The sequence below is a fragment of the Silurus aristotelis genome, assembly GCF_946808225.1.
Source record: "Silurus aristotelis genome assembly, chromosome: 2".
NCBI classification, from domain to species: domain Eukaryota; kingdom Metazoa; phylum Chordata; class Actinopteri; order Siluriformes; family Siluridae; genus Silurus; species Silurus aristotelis.
The window spans coordinates 20,179,192-20,204,734 of record NC_139575.1 but is presented as its reverse complement, the minus strand read 5'-3'; the positions used below and the strand labels follow the sequence as shown (position 1 = coordinate 20,204,734).

At 35.8% G+C, this 25,543-nt stretch overlaps 1 protein-coding gene across 1 annotated transcript in view; it reads left to right on the top strand.

The window, feature by feature from the left end:
* Positions 1-25,543, top strand: part of LOC310718998 (copine-9-like) — a 95,490-nt gene that overhangs the window by 52,513 nt on the left and 17,434 nt on the right. Inside the window, exons 7-10 of the mRNA XM_083528180.1 lie at positions 19,189-19,252; positions 23,133-23,236; positions 23,359-23,463; positions 25,066-25,107. Of these exons, the coding sequence (XP_083384306.1) occupies positions 19,189-19,252; positions 23,133-23,236; positions 23,359-23,463; positions 25,066-25,107 (315 nt within the window). The remainder of the gene's footprint in view (positions 1-19,188; positions 19,253-23,132; positions 23,237-23,358; positions 23,464-25,065; positions 25,108-25,543) is intronic.

The following is a 25,543-nucleotide window of genomic DNA, read 5'->3' as shown; positions in this document are numbered from 1 at the left end:
GTGTGAGACCTTTAGAATCACCAGTGAGGGCACCTGCAGCATGTACATGCTGCTTGGAAATGTTGCTTTAACCGATCAGATTGCGAGTTTGCAGTACTGGGGCCATCTAGCAGGCATACAATAATGTTGGCATTTTCATGTCTTTTGATTGTATAAAGCGAGTACACTAGTCACAAAACGTCTTTTTTCATTCCACAATGGCTGACAGAGGAGTAGATATTGATTTGGTTGCAGATATACTTACAAGACTTTTCAAATAAAAGCTGGACATTGTGAAAACAAAAGTCAGCCAAAACACTTAGAAACAGTTGCTAATCAATATCTTGAATCATTTATTAATGAACCATTAATATTTTTTGTTGTGTTTTCTTCTAATGTAGAATTCGCACAATTTGCCCTTAATTTCAAGAAACTGCACGGAAAAGTGCAGAAAATGCGCAGAAAACACAGGGTCATTTTACGAGGTTAATATTGATGCTTCTGATTGAGATAAAGCATGCAGACAGTAAAGATGTGGCAAGTCCTTTTTGTTAAAAAAAATAAAAAAATAAAAAAATAATTATATATATACAGTACAGACCAAAAGTTTGGACACACCTTCTCATTCAAAGAGTTTTCTTTATTTTCATGACTATGAAAATTGTAGATTCACACTGAAGGCATCAAAACTATGAATGAACACATGTGGAATTATATATGGAATTATATACATAACAAAAAAGTGTGAAACAACTGAAAAATGTCATATTCTAGGTTCTTCAAAGTAGCCACCTTTTGCTTTGATTACTGCTTTGCACACTCTCGGCATTCTCTTGATGAGCTTCAAGAGGTAGTCACCTGAAATGGTCTTCCAACAGTCTTGAAGGAGTTCCCCGAGAGATGCTTGGCACTTGTTGGCCCTTTTGCCTTCACTCTGCGGTCCAGCTCACCCCTAAACCATCTCGATTGGGTTCAGGTCCAGTGACTGTGGAGGCCAGGTCATCTGGCGCAGCACCCCATCACTCTCCTTCTTGGTCAAATAGCCCTTGATGCCTTCAGTGTGACTCTACAATTTTCATAGTCATGAAAATAAAGAAAACTCTTTGAATGAAAAGGTGTGTCCAAACTTTTGGTCTGTAGTGTATATATATATATATATATATATATATATATATATATATATATATATATATATATATATATATATATATATATATATATATTTTAGTTATATAAGTACAATTTATATAAAAACATTTATTTAGACAGATAATAAAAATGATCTGTTTAAACTAAAGATTATGTGGCATCTGATAGACATAACGTCAAAATGATATAATGAGTCAAACCTTTGGAAAAATATAATTTATTTTTAGTGTATGGTTTAGTGTATGTATTCCTATTAAAAGACATCATTTAATCGTGACTAATTAATGCACAGTGAGTTTTTGCATTTCATGCATGTCAGTAAGTCTAATAAGCCTACAAAAGGTGATAAGGGTGAAACCCAAGCATGAAGGAAATAAATAAATATATATATTTAATGCATATTAAGAACAAACAATAGCCCAAACTTACTTCACTGTTTAACTTTAATATACAATATACATTTACTTTTATATTAACTTTTCTACTGACCTGTCTCATTTTATATTTCTAACTTATAGAATCAGCTATAGTATGAAGGAGGATGTGGAGATCTGTGTTATTTTATTTCTTTAACATTGAGTGGGTTGTGGAATTCAGGTATGCAATAACCCAAGTGCAATTCATACTTCCACATTCAATAGTTGTTGATACATCATAGCTACACAGGTTCTGGCACAGGAATTGGTAGTTGTTGTCAACATTTTCCGCCTATTTTTCGGTCTTGTCTTTTTTTCTATGTCACCAACAGAGAGAGTTCAGCTAGCAAAGAGAGACCTGTTTGACAGGCACATTGAGCATGAAGTTCCCACTGTGAGGTGTTTGATCTTTGTCCAAATAGATAATTAGCTTGAAAAGCCTTCACTTGCCACCCACCGATGTCCTCCATTTTTGTATAACACACACACACACACACACACACACACACACACACACACACACACACACACACACACACACACACACGAGCATATACATTGGGGGGAAATGCATTTCTAAAATGTTTCTAGAAATAATTGCATACCTATTAAACTATTTATATTGTTATTAGGATAACAGTTGTCATAACATTTGATAACTAACTTGACTACTTAGAATTGAATCTGATCGGTTTAAATGAAGCAGAAATTCCAATGGTGTGAGTACGATGAATGCTTTCCAAAAATCAATATTCACCCAGAATAATACAAAGAAAAAAACTTTTTGAGTGTTTGGTATATTATTTGGATAGTGGATTACTCACAAAATATTTTTGCCATTTTGCATAGACAGTACTAGAAATTAAGCTTTAACAAGCACACACACACATACTCGCACATTTGATGACAGCACCGCTGTGTATCCTGTTGTGAATTCATCATTCAGGCTGGTGCTAATTTTCTCTCTCTCTCTCTCTCTCTCTCTCTCTCTCTCTCTCTCTCTCTCTCTCTCTCTCTCTCTCTCTCTCTCTCTCTCTCTCTCTCTCTCTCTCTCTCTCTCTCTCTCTCTCTCTCTCTCTCTCTCTCTCTCTCTCTCTCTCTCTCTCTCTCTCTCTCTCTCTCTCTCTCTGCATCCCAGGTTATCAATATATTTTATGGAGAAACAAAAGTCATCAGCATGCTGCTAAATCCCAGTGTTAAATTAGTTCTATATTAAATAGGGATTTTATCTGGCATAAATGGACATTTCAAACAGCTCCCAACAGTATCTGGCACAAATCTATCCATCTTCTTGATTTTCTATCTAAATAAAAACAGGTAAATATCATATTCTATTATAATATAATATTCTAATGATATTATATTTAACTGCTAACAATTAATTGTAGCTCATAAACATTTGGATAAATGTTTTAAGCGTAGGGCCAATCATTGGATGGAAAGTGAGAACTTGGTTTTGTATGTATTGCTTCTGACTTTTTGTTTGTGTTGATATTTCTATGGGTGTATGTTAGTTTTACAGTTTATGTACAAAAATGTAGTTATCAGTTTATTAAGTATGAATGCCTTGTATATACCCATTTTATCTGAAGCATTTGCTGTAACAGTGTAGAAGTTTGGATTCATGATCAGCATTTATTAGGAAAAGAAATCACTACTAATACAGCTCAATACCAGAAAGTAAAACAGACTGGCAAATGAAGCAAAAGAACTTGACTAGAGTTTAAAAAAGGGTAAGAGAATCCAATGTTTTAACCAAAGCTAAAAAAAAAAAAAATTCAGCCTGTTTTGAGGCAAGACTTTTCCATATTCTGTTAGAAAACTGGATTATAGAAGCATTAGGCACATAAGGAAGTAATGATGGACAGATAATGTCACCTAATAGGGACACAGTTTCTGACTGTCATCCATCAGTTGAACACAGAGCATTTGGGTAGTTTTCTATTCTCAACATATCTTTAGAATTGGCATTGTAGTGTCATGTTAGTGCGTGTGTTTTCATGTGTGCAATGTATATGCAGAAGTGTTGCTGAGATTTTACAACACATCAGAACCACTTCTTGGGAACAGCGAAGGCCTACTGGCCAAAAATATCTATCCCAAGCAGCTCTGTGTTCAGAAGCTGACACAAATGAAGGGCCTGAGATAGTACAAACCGATCATGGAAAATGTGGGCTGTAGTGTCCAACTACACACCTACAAGGATGGACTAACTAGGACAAGTGTGTAATAAAGTGACCAGTAAGTATACGCAGTATTTAAAACCCACTGTATGCCCACTGTGCCTGACGTAAGAGTGTACCATCCACACATATTTCGTTGTCTCTGATGTACTGAGATTGAGCCAGCAGCCAAATAATATGTGTTCATCAGAAGGTGTATGAGAAACTGTTTATAGTGAAAGATGCTAACAAGGCTGCAGGCCAAGGCCTTCAGTGTTTACATCAGGCATTCAAATGTGAAAAAAAAAGTATATATTTTTTTTTATTTCGGGTTGCGACAGTTCTGCCTGAAATACCCGATGAAGAGGTCAGAGGAGAATATACAGCCAGTTTTTAGCTGAAAGGGAGCCTAAGGTAACACAACTAACTACATATTCCAGCATTTCACACCCTAAACTTTGAGGAGGATTTGCTAAAACACAAGAACATATACCGCGTTCCACTCTTTTTGGCCAAAAAAACTTTTTTTGAGGTTACAGAGTGAACAGACCCACTAAAACTCGAAAAAACATCTGACGAATTTTTTGACAGCATGAAACTTTGCCTTATGTGGGGAGAGGAATGTTTTCTTGACACATAATTACCCTTATATTACCAATCAAATTGTTTTAAACCAATTTTTTTAATGATCGACCTATTAGAGTATTGTTGTTGCGTCTCTTTATGAGCATCAATTCATAGCTTTAATTGATTATATCCAGCATGATAATTCACCTTATCCCCCCAAAAAACAAGTCTTTGAACATGATCTTTGCACTGCAGGAGTTTTTTTTAGCATGAATGTGCGGCTGACAAATCTGCAGCAATTATGTGGTGCAGTCGTTTTAACCTGAAGCAGAATTTACACAGAAAGTTTTCAACACCATGCCATGAGGAATTAAGGCTGTTCTGAAGTGAGTCCTACCCACTATTAGTGTGACATTCCTAATAAAGTGGTCTGTCAGTATATATGCTTAGTTTCTCCATTTAGCTGGGGAGGGAGATGTGGGGGAGTGAATGTGGGTTGATGGGGGAGAGACAGAGAGAAATGGTTGTGCTAAGAGGATGATGCTGTCGAGAGCTATTTTGGTTTGATGGGATAATCAGGATGGATGAGTGGGCTACTGACAAAAAACCTGCTCTCATGAGACTTGTTTCACAGACAGAAGTAAAGAAAGAGTGGCATGTGGTGAGAAGAGGAGACAGCAGAGGTCAGTAAAAAAGATGTGACAAAGAGAAGGGACATGGAGGAGAGAAAGGGTTTTAAAGGCACTAGAAAAGCTAAACAGTTAAAAACAAAAGTGATAAGAAACATGCCTGCATGTTTGGTGGCATATTTTGACTATATTTTGGAAGTGGAATGTTTAACTCAATTGTGGACCAAACATTAATATCAACAAATATGAATGTATAAATGTATATATAATATGGGCTAAACAACATTGAACAACATCATTTGAATTCTTGCATTCTTTTAGAGGACAGAGCTCATATTAAACGGTTCAGTGACTTTCTCAACTCATCAAGATGACTGGGTGGCACTTGATAATGAACTCATAATTAATAATTATCTTGCATGTATTCAAATTCTCTGTACAAAATAAATAGAATGACTATAAATAGAATTCCTTAATCTCAAGGTAGGAAAATGTTCCAGAATAACTAATGATTTCATTAAAGGGCATAGTCTCTCTCTCTCTCTCTCTCTCTCTCTCTCTCTCTCTCTCTCTCTCTCTCTCTCTCTCTCTCTCTCTTCTCTCTGTGTGTCTCTGTCATAAGGAGTAAATATGTTTATTTGTGTGTATAAAAAACACAATGCTGATATTAAATCTTTTCAATATCAATCACCGGGTTTATTTTTATTCTTTATTTAATGGTCTGTCTCAAACATGGCTTATTAACTCTGATTTAATAAACTGGTGATTCTCTATGGCAACAAGAGCTACCCATTATTAACTGCTGCCTGCTCACTGAAATGGTTATCTAGATTAGTTTTCCACCGCCCATACATTATACGCTATAAGGGCAAACATTTGTGAAACACCTGACTGTAAGATATGCTTTTAGAACACTTCATTCCATGTTGCTCTATAATAACCTCCAGATTTTGGACTGTGCTTGTTCAGATTTCTGTTTATTCAGCAACAGGATTGATTGTGTCAGGTATCAAAGGTGTGCAGTAGTGTTGAGGTCAGTGCTTACTCAAAATCTTCCACTATACCCATGCTCACACTATCTTTACGGAGCTGGATTTGTGCACAGGGGCATTGTCATGCACGTTTGGTTCTCCGAAATCAAGTGAAGGGAAAAATTTAATGCTAGAACCAGATATCCCTGGAAAAATCTGGTGCCCTAATATAGTATTATATATAGTATTTCAACCTACCTTATAGATGTAGTTTTTTATGTATACAGCAACTGACTGTTGCTATGCACAGCTTGCCAGCCACCCTCCATTTCACCCATCAGTGGATATTAAATACTAGATAATACTAGATACTAGATATTACTATTACTATGTTATTGTCAGCACAGGAGTGACATTCACAGGATGGAACACGGTAGGTGTAACTAACAAACTGACAACTCAACGTATTAAATGCGCTAGAGTTACTGCTCTCATGCAAATGCAATTTTTAGCATGAGTTGTGAGAAAGCTCACCCAACTTCATGCTCCATTGTTATTGAGCTCATGAATGCTCTTAAAATTATTACTGGTTTAGTCAGTTGCATTGCAATTTCCTTAAAGTGAATAATTTCTAAAACATTCCCATAGCTTAAAAAACAGTATTCATAAATGCTTCTAACCTGTTCATGGCCTCATAATCCATAATCCTTGGATCATTAGGTTTACAAATGTTGTAAGATGTGATGGGTTTGTGAGCTCATTTATTAATTTATTAATTCTTTCATTTTTGTCAAATATTTTCCAATTTGTTTATTTCTGGTTTGTCAATACTGCATGTGTCATATCCCTTTAAATATAGTTTTTAGGTTCCTTAGGTTTCTTTATTAATGACACATCTCAGTGACTTGTGTTACACTAACATGACTAAATGTTTTCCCATCAGCACACACGAACATAACAATGTGTGTAGGCAAGTGTTTTAGTTTGTGTAGGCTACCGAATAGTAGAATGTAGAACGGCATTTTTATGAGTTTCATGGATCCCAACTGATGAAATTTAAGGTCAAATTAAATTGCTTTATAAATATTAATTTAAATTATTTTTCTACATCAAACAACACACTGTCAGGCAGTAAAAATTTATTTGATTAATAAAGCTAACCTTGTGATGTATTCAATTTAAGGAATAATGGCTGCATTAGTCATTAAGGAGAGAAACAAACAAAAATTATACATTTTACAGTGGGGATCATTCATCATGTTAGGAGCTTTATCTGTCATGTGGTCCATGTGAAATAAATTTGGAAATGTTTATGTGTGTGTGTGTGTGTTTGTGTGTGTGTGTTTGTGTGTGTGTGTGTGTGTGTGTGTGTGTGTGTGTGTGTGTGTGTGTGTGTGTGCGTGCGTGCGTGCGTGCGTGCGCACGTGTGTGTGAGAGAGAGAGAGAGAGAGAGAGATAGCATGTCTGCTCCATGTTAAGAATCTTTCATAGAGTGTCACTGATTGCGTGTTTAGGCTCAAGTGTCTGATCAAGTGCATGATTCGGCTCCTTTGCCTACAGTCCCTTGCCTCTGCTGAGCGATTCAGTTGCTACCTGGCCTGAATAAAAGATTTTGCTATATCTTGCTGATTTCTCTCTGTGAGAAGCTTGAGCCTTGATAGATGATTATGCAGCTATTCCTGATGCTTGAGTGAATGAATGAGCTTCCTAAAAGAGCACTTGAATCATATTTCTGCTAACCCAGGTGCACAGGTACAGAGGCTAAGGATGCTACTGCTACTGATTTAGTTGTCAATTCTCTTAGTAAGAATGTTGCTTATTAAGAAAACCAATTTCCATGCCATTATGATAGATTGTTTATGTATTTCAGCACATCATTCGATGCAGTTTGACTGCATTTTAAATTGGTTTAAGCATATCCTCTTTCCTGTAAAAGACACGTCACAAAGTGTGTGTTAGTGTCCAGGTTTGTGTGCGCTTGGTTGTGAAAGGCTGGAAATGCTGTTGCTTGTCAGTGACTAATTGGAAGAGAAAAGGAGACACATTGCTGAAGTACTAGGTGACATTTGTCTCTCTTCCTCAGTCTTTCACTCCCTTGTTTTATTGTTCCTGTGGTATAATTGAATACGCTTTCAGTAATGCCACTCATCCTTTTGTGTTCCTTGTCACCTCACCCAGATGGATGGACAGAGAGAGTGATTTATATTGGGGAAAAAAGTAAAAGTAGGACAAGTTTTGTACTGGAACACTAAGCTGTAGTCTTCGCTTCCTGTCACAGGCTCATCAGTCTGAGAAATCAAGTCAGCATCTGACCTTAAATGTGAAATGCCTATTATATCCATTTAGTGAAATAAATGCTGTTTATTTGTGATTTAAACGCTCTTTATGGGGAATAACAAATGCCCTTAACTGAGGATTTTGCACTAAGCTAATTAATGCTATGCCTACACCTTAATCCGACTCTAACCACAATATAACCTCAACTAATTAATTAAAAGCTGGCATTTTCTAAGCAAACCTATTTTCTTCATGTTACCAGCTGAATATCTCTGCGATGTTGATATTTCTATAGATTTCAGAACTGCATTAAGGTAAAAAGAAAAAGAGATTTTCCTTTCTACACATACACACACACTGCTCTTAATACTTTAATGATGCTCTGTCCTTCCTTTTGTAGATAATAGTGATGGGTCATTCATGAATTATTCGTTCATTTTGAACGAGTCTTTATTGTCACTCAGAGTGAGAGTGACTCAGAGTGACTCTTTGAGAGTAGTCTCAAAGAGTGATTTGTTCATTTTCTACTGGACATGCCAGGTTATGTACAGAAAACAGATTTGAGTAGTTTCCCTCTCAACTCTTCTAGTCTGATTCGTTCATTTTGTCATGTGGCTCCCATAGACATTATGCTGTGCGTTACACAGTAAACAGAATTGAGAAGTTTATCTCATGAGTCCTCTGGTCTGAGTAATTCGTCCTTTTGTCACACGACTCCCATTTACACTATGAAGGTGTTTAAAGGAATTAAATTAACTAAATGACTAAAACAAAAGATTTGTTTATTTTGATAAAACGAGATTCAAGGTAATACGTCTCAGTTGAATCATTTCTGTTTCTGTATATATTGTCCCTTTAGACATATATATATATATATATATATATATATATATATATATATATATATATATATATATATATATATATTCAGTACAGACCAAAAGTTTGGACACACCTTTTCATTCAAAGAGTTTTCTTTATTTTATTTTCATGACTATGAAAATTGTAGAGTCACACTGAAGGCATCAAGGGCTATTTGACCAAGAAGGAGAGTGATGGGGTGCTGCGCCAGATGACCTGGCCTCCACAGTCACCGGACCTGAACCCAATCGAGATGGTTTAGGGGTGAGCTGGACCGCAGAGTGAAGGCAAAAGGGCCAACAAGTGCCAAGCATCTCTCGGGGAACTCCTTCAAGACTGTTGGAAGACCATTTCAGGTGACTACCTCTTGAAGCTCATCAAGAGAATGCCAAGAGTGTGCAAAGCAGTAATCAAAGCAAAAGGTGGCTACTTTGAAGAACCTAGAATATGACATTTTTTCAGTTTTGTCACACTTTTTTGTTATGTATATAATTCCATATATAATTCCACATGTGTTAATTCATAGTTTTGATGCCTTCAGTGTGAATCTACAATTTTCATAGTCATGAAAATAAAGAAAACTCTTTGAATGAGAAGGTGTGTCCAAACTTTTGGTCTGTACTGTGTGTGTGTGTGTGTGTGTGTGTGTGTGTGTATATATATATATATATATATATATATATATATATATATATATATATATATATATATATATATATATATATATATATATATTTAGAGTGATTCACTTTTTTCAGTTTTATGTGGCAGCCTGATACTACAATTGTTCAAATTGCATAATCTTCACTCAGTACCCCATAATGACAACGTAAAAACAGAATTCTACAAATGTCTGTAACTTTTTTTTATGAATAAAACTGAAATATCACTTATACATAAGTATTCAGACCCTTTGCACTTGAAAATAAAGTTAGGTGGCTCCCATTTCTCCTGATAATTGCTGAGATGTTTCTACACCTGGATTAGAGTCCAGCTTGGACATGATGGACTGACAATGCATATCAGAGCAAAAACCAAGCCATGAGGTAAAGAAGCAGTTTGCAGAGACAGGATTGTTACAAGGCATAGATCTGGGGAAGGCTACAAAAAAAATCTGCTTCACTAAAGATTCCCAAGAGCCCCAATAATTCTGAATAATTCTGGAATGTGTGGCACAACCACACATACTCAAGAGCTGGTTGCCTGGCCAAATTATCCTTAATATCCTAATAAAAACCTCTTTAACTTTGCTCAGGGCATATATACATATTGCCTTATATATGCTGCAGTTTCCATGGCACATACAACCACAGACCATTATTTAAGTATATCAGGATCTTCAGGTTACCTTGGTAACTGCAGACTCTATGGCTATTCCTAAGGTATGCTAGAGGTCAGGATCCTGCAGGAACCAGCCTGTAACTCTGTTACCCCAGTCATACTGTGTTTTTAAACCTGGTGTCTTGAGTCAGTGCAGTGATTTTAATGGCATATGCTTACAGGTCTGAAAGTTGTGCCATAACTTAAAACAATGCTTGCTTTCATTAAAAGACTTATGTTACAGAATTAGCAACTAATACTTGTTATAATAATTTCACTTGTTGAAAAACTCTTCCTCTTGTTCCATTGTGACAAATAAAAGCCTGTATGCTGGCAGCTGAATGCTTAGTTTGATTTGCACTGTCATCCGATGGTGGCTGGTGGGTTTAAACAATATCTATGTATATTTCTCAGTGTATTTTGTTTTATCGGTTTAATCTTTTGGTTTGGAGTTGTTTAAAATTCTCAGATCGTAATTCTTTTGCTAAATCAAATGGACTTTCCTAAATACAGTTCAAAATGTTTTAATTGTCTGCCAAATTGCTAAGCTGCTAACTAGCAAGTTAAATTGTACTGAAGGCTTTCACTGCTAGTTAAATAGACCCAAAGTATATCAAACATAACATTATACTTAACATATGAAGAAGCTGTGCATCAGGATGCAGTGTACAGAAGAACAGTACACTGTTCAATAAATATACTATATATAAGATACTATGCTGAGATATTGGTTTCTATACAAAACCCACCACCTATACTCCCATACATATTAAAAATGCCTGCTGTTCAATGAGCATCAATCATTTCTCCCACTGAAACACAGTGTACTTAAAAATCTGGCATAGGTGCCCATAGAAGCCCAGCTTCACTTGATTTCTAAAGGAGGTTTTCGTGGAGGCTGTGCTGTCCATCGAAAATAGTCTTAAATGAACAAACAGCATGAAATTCAGTAATAAGAAAAATGTTAATAAAATACAGAATTCTGTATGAGACTGCTCAGTCTAATTTCACTGTTTATTATTGCATCTTATACTTTAGTGCAATTGAATTTTCAAATTTGGATAGAAAATTTGGTAGTAAATTTGGTACAAATGTTTTGATTAATTATCTATAACAGCAGCAGGGCCAGGTGGCATTCAAATCGCATATTTATATAAATCCACTTGCTGTAACGCATTACTGTTTCTATAGTAACCGCTTAATTACAAGACTTGTACAGTTGACGTTCCACACAATCTAAGTGGAGTGTGGTAGGTCCAGGGCGTGGTTTAGTGGGAGTCTACAGCAGAAGCAGGCAATTAAAATGCCACACCTGTTGCTTAGGTTTCCAAGAAACACGAAGGGAAGAACAGCTTGATAATACAACACAGCCATGTTAATTGCTAACTCCCTAACTAACTGCAGCTAAGACTCGCACTAAATCACACCCGTAAATGCCACACATTGTTCCAAAAATGTGTTGCAATTTAACAAAGGATAGTATATCATTATTGATATTTCAAAGCCTTCAGTAAAAAAGATTTTTATTTAACATTTATAGTCTCATGATTCAGTGCTTTGTATTGGTTAGTATAGCCACTATAATATAAAAATATAACATTTCCTTTATTAAATAAATAAAATAAAACTTATTGACATATAATTAATTATTTTAACCAGGATTAAAAAAAACTGAGATAAACTATTTTTTTTCTCACAAGAGTGACCTGGCCAAGAAGGCATCAAAATACACAGCAGCAGTGAAGACAACAAGGATTTAAAAAAAAAACATTGCAACTTCCAATATTGTTGTTGTCAGTATTATTTATGAGGGCTGTACATTTTACCAATTTGAAGTTGTAGAGAAGTTATATGTAAAACCTTTTTTCCAGCTCAGTCCTAACACAGTAACAAGATGTCCTTCGTCCAAAGATTTTTTTTTTTTACTGAAATAATGGATGCAAATAAATACGTAACAAACCACATATATTATAGTCACAACTATTAACAAAACATAACAATTGTGATAAAAATTTTAACTGGGATATCTAATTTTGTTAAGTTTTACACTGGGGCATGCAAATATAATATATTAGCATAGCCAGGAATGGGTAAATGTAGCTGACAATTGCTGTGAAATAAGAGGAATAAAACACTTCATTATGTGCTCGAAATACTTTACTGAAGTAACTGCTGAGACTCATATATTTGGCTATCAAAGCATGTCCTGTTTTCTTGTTTTTGCATATTTGTGCATACTAGATTTTTAGAATTTGGCTAAAATTTGGTTGAGTGTCATATTATATGTGACTCTAATTTGGAATGAGCACAGGTCACAGAATGATCACTAAAAAAAAGGAAGAAGTATTCACAATGTCTGAACAGACATTATAAGTAAAAGTTTGTAAGTAACGAATATGAATAAATAAATAAATAATGTCCCCTTATTTTCTCCCTAATTTAATTGTGTCCAATTCCAATCTATCAGGCAGCTCTCCTAAACGCTATTACATGACAGTTACCAGCCAGAGACGGTAAAGCTGACTACACCATTTTACAGTAGTACATCCACTGCTCATGCAACATAAGGGGGCAAATAACATACTTGGAGGAAAGCACTATTTTGCATGCATAAGCCTATGATTGGTTACTGATGCTGTGATTTATAGGGGATTGCTTTCTTGGGGGTTTTCGTATGGCCATCAGAATTCGAATGTGAAACTCAGGAGCCCCAAATGTTTTATTCAATTTATCTTAAAATAGCTTTGAAGTAAATTTGGACAATTTTGAGAAGTCATTTAGATGCATAGAAAGGTTTGAATCAATATGTCTATTCTCTGTTGTCTTGTTAAGCATGCATATGAGTGCAGGGAGGCCAAAAGATTTCAGTTTCCAGAGAGCAGCTGAATCATTGAAGTTGAAAGACACAGTTAGGACTTGCTGCAGCTGGGCTGCCATTGGTGGTACTGCAACAACAAAGGCCTTCAAACAGCAAAGCCACTGCTGGGGAGTTGAGCTATCAAACTGTGAGAGCGAAGGCTAACACAGACTACCTGCATTAAGTGCAGCCAGTCATTTGCATTTAATGGTGTTGTGATCATGTGCAAGATTGTAGGATAGCTAAATGAGCTGGGAAAACACCCTATAGGGGTAAACAGCTTAATTGTGTGTGTGAATGAGTAGATCCCTCATTAACCATCTTATCCATTCTAACAGCATTGCTGATGGCATTTTTGTGGACTCTCAGGAAAATAACTTTTGGCATTTCTGTGTCAAAGTCAAATTTTCTGTTCTGGACTCGAGACTTTTTATTTGAATTTAATAATGTAATCATTTTTATGCTGGGAAAGTATCATGCAATAAGCTTTTATCAGATAATGAACCAGAGCCCAAAGCTTATTAAAACATTGAACACTAAAAAGTTATACGGTTTGTTTTTGCGGTTTCAACTTGTGAGCTACAAATTTTTTTTAAGTTACTGTATATATTCTATTGTCAATGTACATTGGCCTGTTCGTGGGGTGTGCTAGCCCACTCACAGTATGACTAAGTACCTGTTTACTGAATTGAAATAGATAGGATGAGTTGAGGAGCAGCAGGTCACACTAGTGGAGTGTTAGCAATTGAGCTTGGGCAGAGTTGCCTTTAGGTTCCGAGGGGGTTTAAAAGTGATCTATATATTAACATATAAGGACAGGTAATGCATCTCGAGTGATAGTGCTGTATTTGCATTTGTTAGGGAGGGATGCATGTTTGTGTGTGTGTGTGTGTGTGTGTGTGTGTGTGTGTGTGTGTGTGTGTGTGTGTGTGTGTGTGTGTGTGTGATAGAGAAAGAGAGAGAGAATAATATCTTTTTTTTATATGTACTATATGTGTCTGTAATATAAAGTATGAGTGAGTGTGTGTGCTGTTTCTGTGTAGGTGTGTGTGTGTGTGTGTGTGTGTGTGTGTGTGTGTGTGTGTGTGTGTGTGTGTGTGTGTGTGTGTGTGTGTGTGTTTAGTGCTGTTGCATAAGGGATTCTATGTTTCTGATTGTATAACCTGTGTGGGGGAGATGGAGTCCTTATTTTCCTCCATTTTTTGTGTGCTTTTATGTATATGTGTTTGTGTACATGTAGTGTGTGTGTGTGTGTGTGTGTGTGTGTGTGTGTGTGTGTGAGTGTGTGTGTGTGTGTGTGTGTGTGTGTGTGTGTGTGTGTGTGTGTGTGTGTGTGTGATTGTTTAGCTTCTCTTTTTTTTTTTTGTCACATTTGACTGTCGTTGACGGTTAGTGTCTCATGCCTCATGGTATAAAATGTGTTTACGCAAAAAAATGGATAAGTGGTAGGGAGGAGAGATATGACAGGAGATTCCCTCAGAAGTAGCAGACAGTTCAGTCTTCTACAGTTATGCAGAAAATTCTGGTCACCCACAGTTACACACAGCAACATTCAGATCTCCTGCTGGTAGTCTTGAACAATTTGCCTGCAATTAGCCTGTTTCCTGCAGCAAACGTTTCTGTCAAGTTATACCAGTGACCTCCTTAAGAGTTTTTGTTCCACTTGAAAGCTCAGCTTCATTTTAATTTTTTTTCCCTGGATCAAGTCATTCTTCCTGCCATAATTACTGTCAAACTGTTGTTGATCCCTTTTTTAAAGTGGCTTTTATTGAGTTCAAGTGTGACTAAAGACATTTTAAAGGTAAAAAAAAAGTTTATGAAGAACTACATTTTAATTGGGATTCATTTCTTAAATGCAGTTAAAGCAGTGTTTACTAGTATTTAAGCAAAGCAGGGAAACCCATAAGGCTTAATTATGCTAGAATTGGCAAAATGAGTTTTAACTTGACTTATAGTTCACATGCTTGTGCAGCAGAGGAAAAGGGGGGGGTGGGGTGGGGTGGGAGTAGGGTTTGAGTGGATAATTGTGTGCGCAAGTGTGAGTGAGGCAATAACCCGGCATTGGAGCAATCAAGTCACTGATCCTCTTTCAAACCTATTTCAATTTCATTATACCGAATTGTAAAAAGTGCATCAGTACTGCAGGAGACCTTATATGGTGCTCTTTTATCTGTATTGGCAAAGTGATGCAACCTGCTGAGGCAATCCAGGCATAAGAAAAGAAATTCAGAAAATCTTGGCCGGAAATGAATAGCCTGCTGGCATCATTATATGTCTAGTCTTCATTCTGTACACCTATCTTTGGCCTGTTGCTAGTGATATCCAACTCTAGTGCTCATCTTCGCTTGTTAGTAAAGTTGGGGAATATGTCCAATCACTTTAGGGTTAAAAAACTGAAACTCTGTTTAACATCAGCAAACGACTTGAAATAAAAAGTGTTTACTTCATTAGTGAACAACAGGTGAAGTCAGCATAAGGTATATATTTCTCTGTAGTGATCTATTGATGTATTGATGTATTTGATTTGTGAAGACAAAAGTAGCTCAGAATGACATAAATTATAAGCTTTTTGCATTCCAGCTACAAAGTGGCAAAAAAAATTACACGGATCCCTCAGTATGATGAGTGTATTATAATTTTCTCCTTAATACAGCAAACTGTCCTAAACCACATATTTTAATTAGGTCATTACTTATTGTAAGAAATACTGCTTTGTTCACTGCTGATGCTGTATGCTGTCCTATTGATATGTTTTTATTTTCTGAACCTGGTGTTGGGGAAACCATGCCATGAGTTTAAGGGGTGTTCTCTTTGGGTTTTCCAAAGAAATAATGAGTTACAGCCTCTGTGTAGCATTACTCACACTCCATATCAGTGTGACTAGTATTCTCAGATTGATGACGCATATGTGAACACAGCACATGAACTCAGACCCTTAAAGGGAAAATGTAGTCAGACTATGTCCAAAGAAACTTTTGGGTTGCTATACATACACAGCTTCAGCTTTCTATAATAGACATTAGGTAAAATATAAATCTGTTAAATATACTTCATTACTAAATATAAATGCTTTGCTGTATGTTTGCAATTTGGGAGCAACTTGGCAAATGGTCATCAACAACCTTCAAATAGGTTGTGGCTTTTAATCAATGATTGATTGCTAATAATGTGACAAGAATCACCACCTCCACTACTCACCACCTCTCCACCACCTAGCCCTCTGTGTGCCTCAGCAGAAATTAAGATTCATCAGACCAGGCTACATAGTTCCATTCCTCAGCTGACCAGTTTTGGTGAACCTGTGCCAACAGCAGCCTTCTGTTCTGGGGTGACTGAATTTAAATCTGATGGAGTCACTCTTTGATTTAATTTGCTACAAATCACAAAGTCACCTTTCAGAACCGCTTTAACAGGAAAGAGTATTGCTCTTTTTTTTAAAGAATATTTCTAATAATTTTATACCTACAAGCTTTACCTGATTTTCACCTTATCTGATTGTGAGGCATCATGTGTCTAATTCTTAGTAATTCTTTTTGTTGGTTGAAAAATAGTTCACCAATTTCAAGTAGTTGAGAATGAAAAGCCACTGTACAAATATTTGACCTACCAGAATCAGTACACAGCCACTTAATATCACTGTGTGGCTTGCTTTGTGACTGCACAAAGCAAGCAATTCAGATTTGAATTACTGTATTCTGCTCCTTTGTTTATATACTGTAGAAACGTATTTTGAATTAAATAAAAAATGTTTGACGCTGACCATAAAAACATATTAAGTAATCGAGGATCAGTTAGAACGAAATTGAAACAACTTTTATACATACGGCCAATTTTCTTCACTACAGTGTACATCAGAAAGATGTGTATGTAATTTTAAAGTTTGCTCTTTAAAGTTTGAAAGTTTCTTCACAATATTTGCAATGCCCAAGACTAAAGAATGTCCCAAAAGTCTCATACATTGGGGAAATTATATTGAATTGAAATTGTATTGAAATGATTCTCACAGCTGGATGAGGAACACCAACACATAACACCAACACAAGTTTATTATAAGTGAAAGATATGACTCTGTGTGTGTTTAAAGTGAAACGAATAATGTAAAGGAGGTTTTGTAAATATAGTTAAATTTTGCTAATAAGGGGTAATTTCACCTATGTTAGGAAATTTTTGTAACATCCTGTGCACAACACGAGTTGATGTGAAAATTAATTGAATAGATTGATTTACACACAGCGGTGGTTTGGTGGCTCAGCAGGTTAGCGGTGCAGTCTCAAAGTCTTAATGTCTCTAGTTTGATCCTGAACTACCGAATTACTGTTTCTGTGGAGTATCACATTTTGCTGAATTTGGTTTTTCTGGGTCCCTTTGGCTTTTATTTGCTCCCTGAAAGATGGCTTTAACTGTGATCGTGGGTTCACAGTTCTCTGCAATGGATGTCTGACATAAATCTTTGTATTTCTTTTGCAGGATTTTTCTAGAATTATTTCCAGCTTAAAAGTCAACTCACTTCTTTGACATTCAATAACGTTCAGTGAATGTGACCACTGTGATTAACGGTATTTCTGCATTTTGTGTGACCTGTCAAGGCTTCTTTTCCCTGTTCATTATAAAGTACTTGCTCACGTCAGCTTGAGAGCTGGTCACAAGGCACCATTACAAAAGGCTTTTATAATAAAGGGATTTCCAATCGCCTATTTCTCTCATCTTCTCTTCACCTCCCATTTAATGAAATGACATTGGCATTGATTGCCTCATTCATCACAGGTTATATTCTGCTTTCTGAATGTGTAGAATGGTGACTTCTTTCAAATGTGCAGACTGATAATCTACTTATTACTGTTTTTCCTTTGACCCCACAAAAACTTTTTACATTTTATAAACCTGGATTGCTTCAACAATGTAAACCTCATCTTGTTTACACTTAGCACTTCCAAGTTTTGAGGTAATATGGATTTTATTCTAAGGTATTCTAGCGGCATGGGGGACCTAAATGACTATTTATAACTTAAGCACTACACTGTAATAAACTTTCTTTCGGCTTCTCCCACAGCGGATCATCCGTATTCGTGAGCCGCATGTTCGATTTGGCACCTTTTTACGCTGGATGCCCTTCCTAACGCAACCCTCCCTATTTAACTGGGCTTGGGGCCGGCACTAAGAGTGCACTGGCTTGTTAGGTTCCCTGACCGGGGATCGAACCCGGGCCGTGGTGTTGAGCGCCGGAGCCTTATCACTAGACTACCAGGGAACCTAAGTACTACACTGTAACATTTTGTTTAAGTACAATGAGACACAGACTCAAACATTGAATAAATTAGTAAAATTATGTTTGCCTGCAGGTGAATGAAAGTGAATTTGTGTGCAGTCTTGCTAGATCAATGCTAGAGTTGATATTGTATGAAACAATGAAACAGGTTTCTTATTTGTAAGACCCTTAAACACTTTCCTCCATTGTTTTTCTACCATCATTTCTTACCTTTTCCCTCTTCATTGATTTGTTCTTAGTCATAAGCAATGTGAACTACAGTACCTTTCACTTTCTTGCCATTTTTCTTTCCGTCATTCAACTCGTGGTACCCAAACACTGAGTGAGTTTACATTACACCCACACCACAGTAATTTCCCAGGCTGATACTGACTAAGAGGTGTTGGGTTTGTATGTAGTAGTGAGGTATTGAAAGATGCGAAAGCTTCTGTGGGATGACGGTGTGGGGTAATTGTGTTTGCAACTCACACATTCACCCTTTAGACCTTTCATTCTGTCACATCAACTTTGGCTTTTTCTCTAACTGCACACTGTCAGTTCTTGTCAGTTCACACACATGCACAGATGCACGCACATGCATACACACACACACACACACACACACACACACACACACACACACACACACACACACACATACACATACACTTACGACACAACACTTTTTTATTGTGACTGACTCTATCTCTAATGAGTTGCTGTGAGCTCTATTTCCCTCTTTTTCTTCTTTCCAGCGGAATTCCAGGGAAGAAGTGTGGCACCATCATCTTAACCGCTGAGGAACTCAGCAATTGCAGGGTCAGTTCAGCAAACACACAGTCTTTTGCAAATTCACACAAAAATCTGAGCCTCAAATGTAGTCTAATACTATTTACATTATTTCTGTCCCATTACGTTATTCTGAATCAAATTACACTGAGATTATCATTATACCAACATGTGTTTGTCATAGAAGAAAATTAAAATAGAAGCATATAAATATAGAAATGTATTTCTTTGTATCAAATGTTTTCAATCTTAATTGGCATCAACTGTTTAATGCATGATCTCCATATTCATTCATGAATGCATGTTTTCAATCTCAATGCTTGAGCATCTCTTCATATGATAATAAATGTGGTTTAAATACATGCAGCTACCAGTACTAGCAAATGAAAGGGGACTAATATATTCATCAAATAAATGAAGAGCTAAGGGAATGGATGGCACAAAGTTTCTATTTTTTTAAACAGAATTATTTATCTCATAGTTTATATCTCTCTCTTGGGATAATTAGAAGCAGCAATTAGCCGAAGTGGAATGAGGATATTGCATGTTATTACATTCAACAAAATCTTAAAGACCAAAATAATAAGGAGAGAGAGGGTGAGAGAGAGAGAGAGAGAGAGAGAGAGAGAGAGATACAGTTGTGCTATGCATGAATTCAGCTATATGCATATTGCATAGCATTTCATGTTAGTAGCTTGTCCTAAATGGTACAGTTAATGGACTTTTCTACCACTTAAAAGGTCAGAAATTACTCATGAGCCTTGTAAAGTAAAGGACTAGTTGCATTAAATAGTAAGACCTTAGATAAAATTATGGTTCTGACTTCTGTGTTTGCCATGTGCTATTTGTCACAGGTGCTCCCCAAGCCAAATTTGGCTTTTACTTTTTAGTAGAAAAGGACTAAATGTTTCTTGTATCACATTATAGTGCACCTCAAGTGTCAAGTGTGGCAAACTGGCACTTTTTACAGCCTGCTAATGTTCGTACTTGTTTTGTTGTCTTAATTCAGAAAGTGGTAGTTCTCTGCACCAGTAGAACTTAAGCTCTATTTTAGTTTGTATGTAAATGGCCACTAGGTTTGAGTTTAAAAATAAAAAGAAATTAACCTAGCCTTAAATTATAATCTAATAATCACACCCTCTAGTAGCTGCAACATCTGCCTTTAATAGAAAACAAATATATCAATATCAATGCAATACAATGCATTAAGATTTGAGATTTTTGAGATTTTTAGAGTCATCACCTTATTTTCCCCAAAAATACTAACTCAAGAGAGATTAATAATACTGTGCAAAACCCTAAAGGTACAAATTTTTTGTAAAAACCTTTGTTTAAAATGCTGATTTTATGACTTATTTATGTCAAACAGATGTTTTTCTAAGAAAAACATATTTAAGTCTGCTGAGTTTTTCATGGAAGAAAAAGTTATAAAAGTCAAGCAAAAACTTCACAAAGTTTTTCTTTTTTTCTTTTTTTTTTTTTTTTTATAAAGCAAACCGTTGTAAGAGCAACTATTTCCTTTCCTTTACTATTTTTCTATTACTGTTTACTGCTCATCATAGAGTTTTATATGCTTTTAAAGCTTTAATGCTTTACAGCATTGTTGGCCAAGTGTATTTTGCACAGTACTATATCAATCAGATCAGGCCCCTTCTATATGTCTCCTTTATAAATGTAGTGTTTCACCTTTTGTTGCTGCTGTTTGGCTGATTGTGAAATATGATCAATTTTCAATTTACATTGTACCGTTTGGTGCAGCCAAACTACAAACCTAACTTTATCATATCGTCAATGATATGCAGTACTTGTACAGTACAGTTTCGTCATGAGAAGAATTTGTCATCTTTTCTATATATGAAGTTTTTATGTTTATTTGAATAAATATTTAGTTTTAAAGTATAGATAAGGTCTTGTTAAGTTTATTACAATTAAACATTATATGCACTTTAATAGAAGAAAAAAACTTTTTTATTTGATTTGTTTTTCTTGGGGTGTAATATAGTTTGCATTTTCAAAAGGATTTAAATTTCTGAATGAAATTTCCACGATTTATTTTATTTGCATCAAATTATGTGTTTGCAAAACTCTCAAGATTATGATGTTATATGTTATGAATATTATATCATCCGTCCCTACTAATTACTCTTAATAGTTTAAGGCCAAATTTAGGCCTAACTGGTGCATCTGGCATCTGGTCTTTGCCCACATACACTTCTTATGCTGTAGGGCAGGGGTCTCCAATCTTTTCCGGAAAGGGCCAGTGTGGGTGCAGGTTTTTATTCCAACCAAGCAAGTCCACACCAAATTCTACCTGTTCAAATCTAATGATCTTCATTTTCAATGACTATCAGGTGTGACCATTGATTGGTTGGAATGAAAACCTGCACCCACACTGGCCCTTCCTGGAAAAGATTGAAGACCCCTGCTGTAGGGTGTTAGAGAAGAAACTGACTACGATGACCTTGGTCCTATTGCATTACTATTTAAAACATCAGGCCATTTGCTTATAAGAATAATCAAAGAACATGACTTTAAAAGGTAATTTAATGTTTTTTTCCAAGATCAAACACTTTAGTTTTGACAGCAAAATGTTAAAACAACTCTTGTCTGCTTCTGACAAGGCTCCTATCCAAGATTCTTGTTTATTGCTTCAACCAAGGCAGCAAAAAAACATTGCTAATATTATGTAACACCAGTAATCACCATCGGCAAAATTGTTTTCCTGATTACTCATCACTGCTATACCTCCTCCTTGAGGATGCAAAGTACTCTGTGTACGGTATAATTATATGAGCATTGTACTGTTAACCTTGTTGGTGTCTTTATGTAATGACATTAGTTTTAAAAATGGTTTTAAGCTTTTCTCTGTCATGTAAGAATTTACTACCAATGATCCTTGTAAACATCTGAATGGTCTTCATGATACCTACACATTTAAATAACCTTAAAAAGCTTAAAGCCAGAGATAGGAAGCAAGTAATGTTTTAGGAATATGAAAAAGTGTGCAGCACCTCAAATATAAAAAGTTATGAAAAAAAATATTATTTTTGCCTGTGATTCCAACAGGATTAATCCTTCATTACAGAATATTTGCACAAGCAGATGAGATGGTTTATTTCACAGTTTTATTTCACAGCTGTGTGTGCATGTGTGTGTCTGTGTCTGTGTTGTTGTTGAAGTCCTTTGTCCTTGAAAAAAAAAAGGAGAAGAAAAATCATTCTCTAAATTGTCTTCATATTTTGCATAACTTGATGTTTTGGTGGACTTGGTTTTCAGTTTTCATTTATAGTCCCACCTTCTTGGCTTGGATTTACTATAGAGGTCAACTCTCATGTAAAAAACTAAAAGATTCTTTAACTTACTCATACACCATATGGACAAAAGTATTGGGACACCACATCTGCAGCCATATGTGGTTCTTCCTGAAACTTTTAGCACAAAGTTGGAGGCACACAATTGTATAGGATGTCTTAGGATGTGGTAGCAATAAAGTTTTTCTTCACTTGAACATGTTCCAGTATGACAGCTACCCATGTTCCAGTATGACAGCTACCCTGTACCCTGTGTACATCCAAACTCTGTGAAACGGTTTACATGTATCGAAGTGAAAGCCTATTGAACATATTTGAGATGAATTAGAATGCTCACTAACAGGAATACCTGATTTTACTAATGCGCTTTTGTTGAAATGAGCACAAATCTCGACCAGCATAACTTAAAATGGAACATTTTCCCAGAAGAATGGAAGTTATTGTAACAGCAAATAAGGACTAAATGTGGAATAGGAATTTTAAAAAGCATAAGTCCACAAACCTTTGTCCAAATAGTGTATATAGGTGTCTGTGTGTGGAGGCATGTTTTAATGTCTGCTGTGTGACCACAATATGACCTGTCTTTTTTGTACCTTTAGGATATTGCTACTATGCAGCTGTGTGCCAATAAACTGGACAAGAAGGACTTCTTCGGCAAGTCTGATCCTTTTTTGGTCTTCTACCGCAGCAACGAGGATGGAACGTAAGCGAAATAACAAAGCCGATATATCCATCTTCTTTGCATTTGTTTAATTAATGTTGATTTTTTGAAACGAGTATTAATTTTAGTCCTAAGTTAAGAATATTTTGTGTCTCATGCCACAGGTTCACTATTTGCCATAAGACAGAGGTAATAAAGAACACTCTGAACCCAGTGTGGCAACCTTTCACCATCCCTGTGCGTGCCCTTTGCAACGGTGACTATGACAGGTGAGCTATCTAGCTAGTTCAGCCAAACATTTATTCAGCCATGTGAGTCAAGAGGTCTTTTGTGCCATGAGCTATCACACTACACAATGCAACAGTAGCCAATACCTTCTACTTTACTATGACTCACAAACAAACCCTCATCAGTGAAATTTACATGATACAAAAAGCATGTTGCATGTTACAAATACAACTCATGTATATTCTATAATAAAAATATATATATATGATATTTATCTTTTTGTATTATATATTTATAATTTATTTTTAAATGCAAATTCTTTTTTTTTATCTTTGATGGGATTTCTACTTGCACTGCTGTATCAATTTGAATTATCCAATACAGGGCATTAATAAAGGTTCATCTTATCTTATCTTATCTTATCTTATCTTATCTTATCTTATCTTATCTTATCTTATCTTATCATCTTATCGTAAATATAACGTTAACTAGCTTGTTAATGTCTAATTTGATAACAAACAATAATGCTTAAACTTCATCTGTGTTGATATTGAACTTAAAATAAAACAGCAATATAGTGTTGTGTGTAGCTAATATATATATATATATTTTATTTTTTTTGCTTTATAAACAGTATTTACATATTTACAATACTGTTCTACAGATTTTATAATACAGTCATTATATTATATTATTTAATAAACATTTTTGCTTGATCTTGCTAACTATTAAAGTATCATCTCCAGTTCACAGAATACTCTCAAACTCATAACTCTAACCTCAGGCAAGATCCGGTATCAGTCTCTAATTGCTAGTCTCTAGTTCAGGATTCAGAAAAATCGATTCTGAAGATTGGGTTTTTCATCATACTGATTAAAGCCCAACCTGGAGTTATTTCATTTAGAGTCAAGACTTAGAACAGAGCAATATCACACTTGCACACTTAGACAGACACACATATACACATTTACTTATTTATCTACTGACATTATTATTTAATGATGCCTACACCCAAAACTAACGTACTTTTTGTCTCTATTAGATTAGAAAGGTCTAGATTTTGTTAAACAAATGTGTATACTGTATACACAAGCACATCAAACAAACCTCTACTGATATTCTTATGAAAATAGATGCAGCCAAGGTTATCCAACTCTCTTAGGTATCTTTGACTTGTTTGTACTTTTCAGATGCAAAAGAAAATAATGCCGAATAGTTCAGGCCGGCCTAGAAAGGAAACCTGCTGGCATGCACTCTCACTGGATAATGTCCACATAATGACAAAATATCGTGTATTGTGTAGGGAGGGGTGTGTTTGTTTGTGTGCCTCAGTGATTTTTTGCAATTCTCCACAGTTCTCAGTTTTACCCAGAACAAATGCGATTGAAATGTAAATAACAAACACAGAAAGCTCTAAATGTGCCACTTTGTCTGTCTGTTTACATCATTAGAGCAGGCTTTTAAACATGCTGAAAATACCTGTGTTGCACTTAGCTCTCAGTGATTGCACCCTGTCAATTCTTTTCTTTTCTTTTCTTTTCTTTTCTTTTCTTTTCTTTTCTTTTCTTTTCTTTTCTTTTCTTTTCTTTTCTTTTCTTTTCCTTATATCTTTACCCTCACACCTATTTCTTATCTTTTTGCAGAACTGTTAAAATAGATGTGTATGACTGGGATCGTGATGGAAGGTAATTTAATCTTTTACACTGTAGCCAGATAACACTTAACAGATTTCCCACTATAGCCCTGACAAACTGATAATCTGAGAAAGAGCTTGATTGCTGTGATGAGCGAACATTGTATGTATGTCTTTCTAAAAAGAAGAAGGACAGGAAGTATTGGGTTATGCTGAGGTTAGACTGATGGAAAAAAAAGAACTGTGTGACATGAAAGAAAGCAACACACGCACACGCACACACACACACACACACACACACACACACACACACACACACACACACACACACACACACACACACTTTTAACACTTTTAACACAAATTTGGTGTGACCACCTTGACTGCAAAACTGCATCAGTTCTTCTAGGTACAATTGCCCACAGTTTTTGAAGGAACTTTGCACGTAGGTTGTTCCAAACATCCTGGAGAACTAATCACAGATCTTC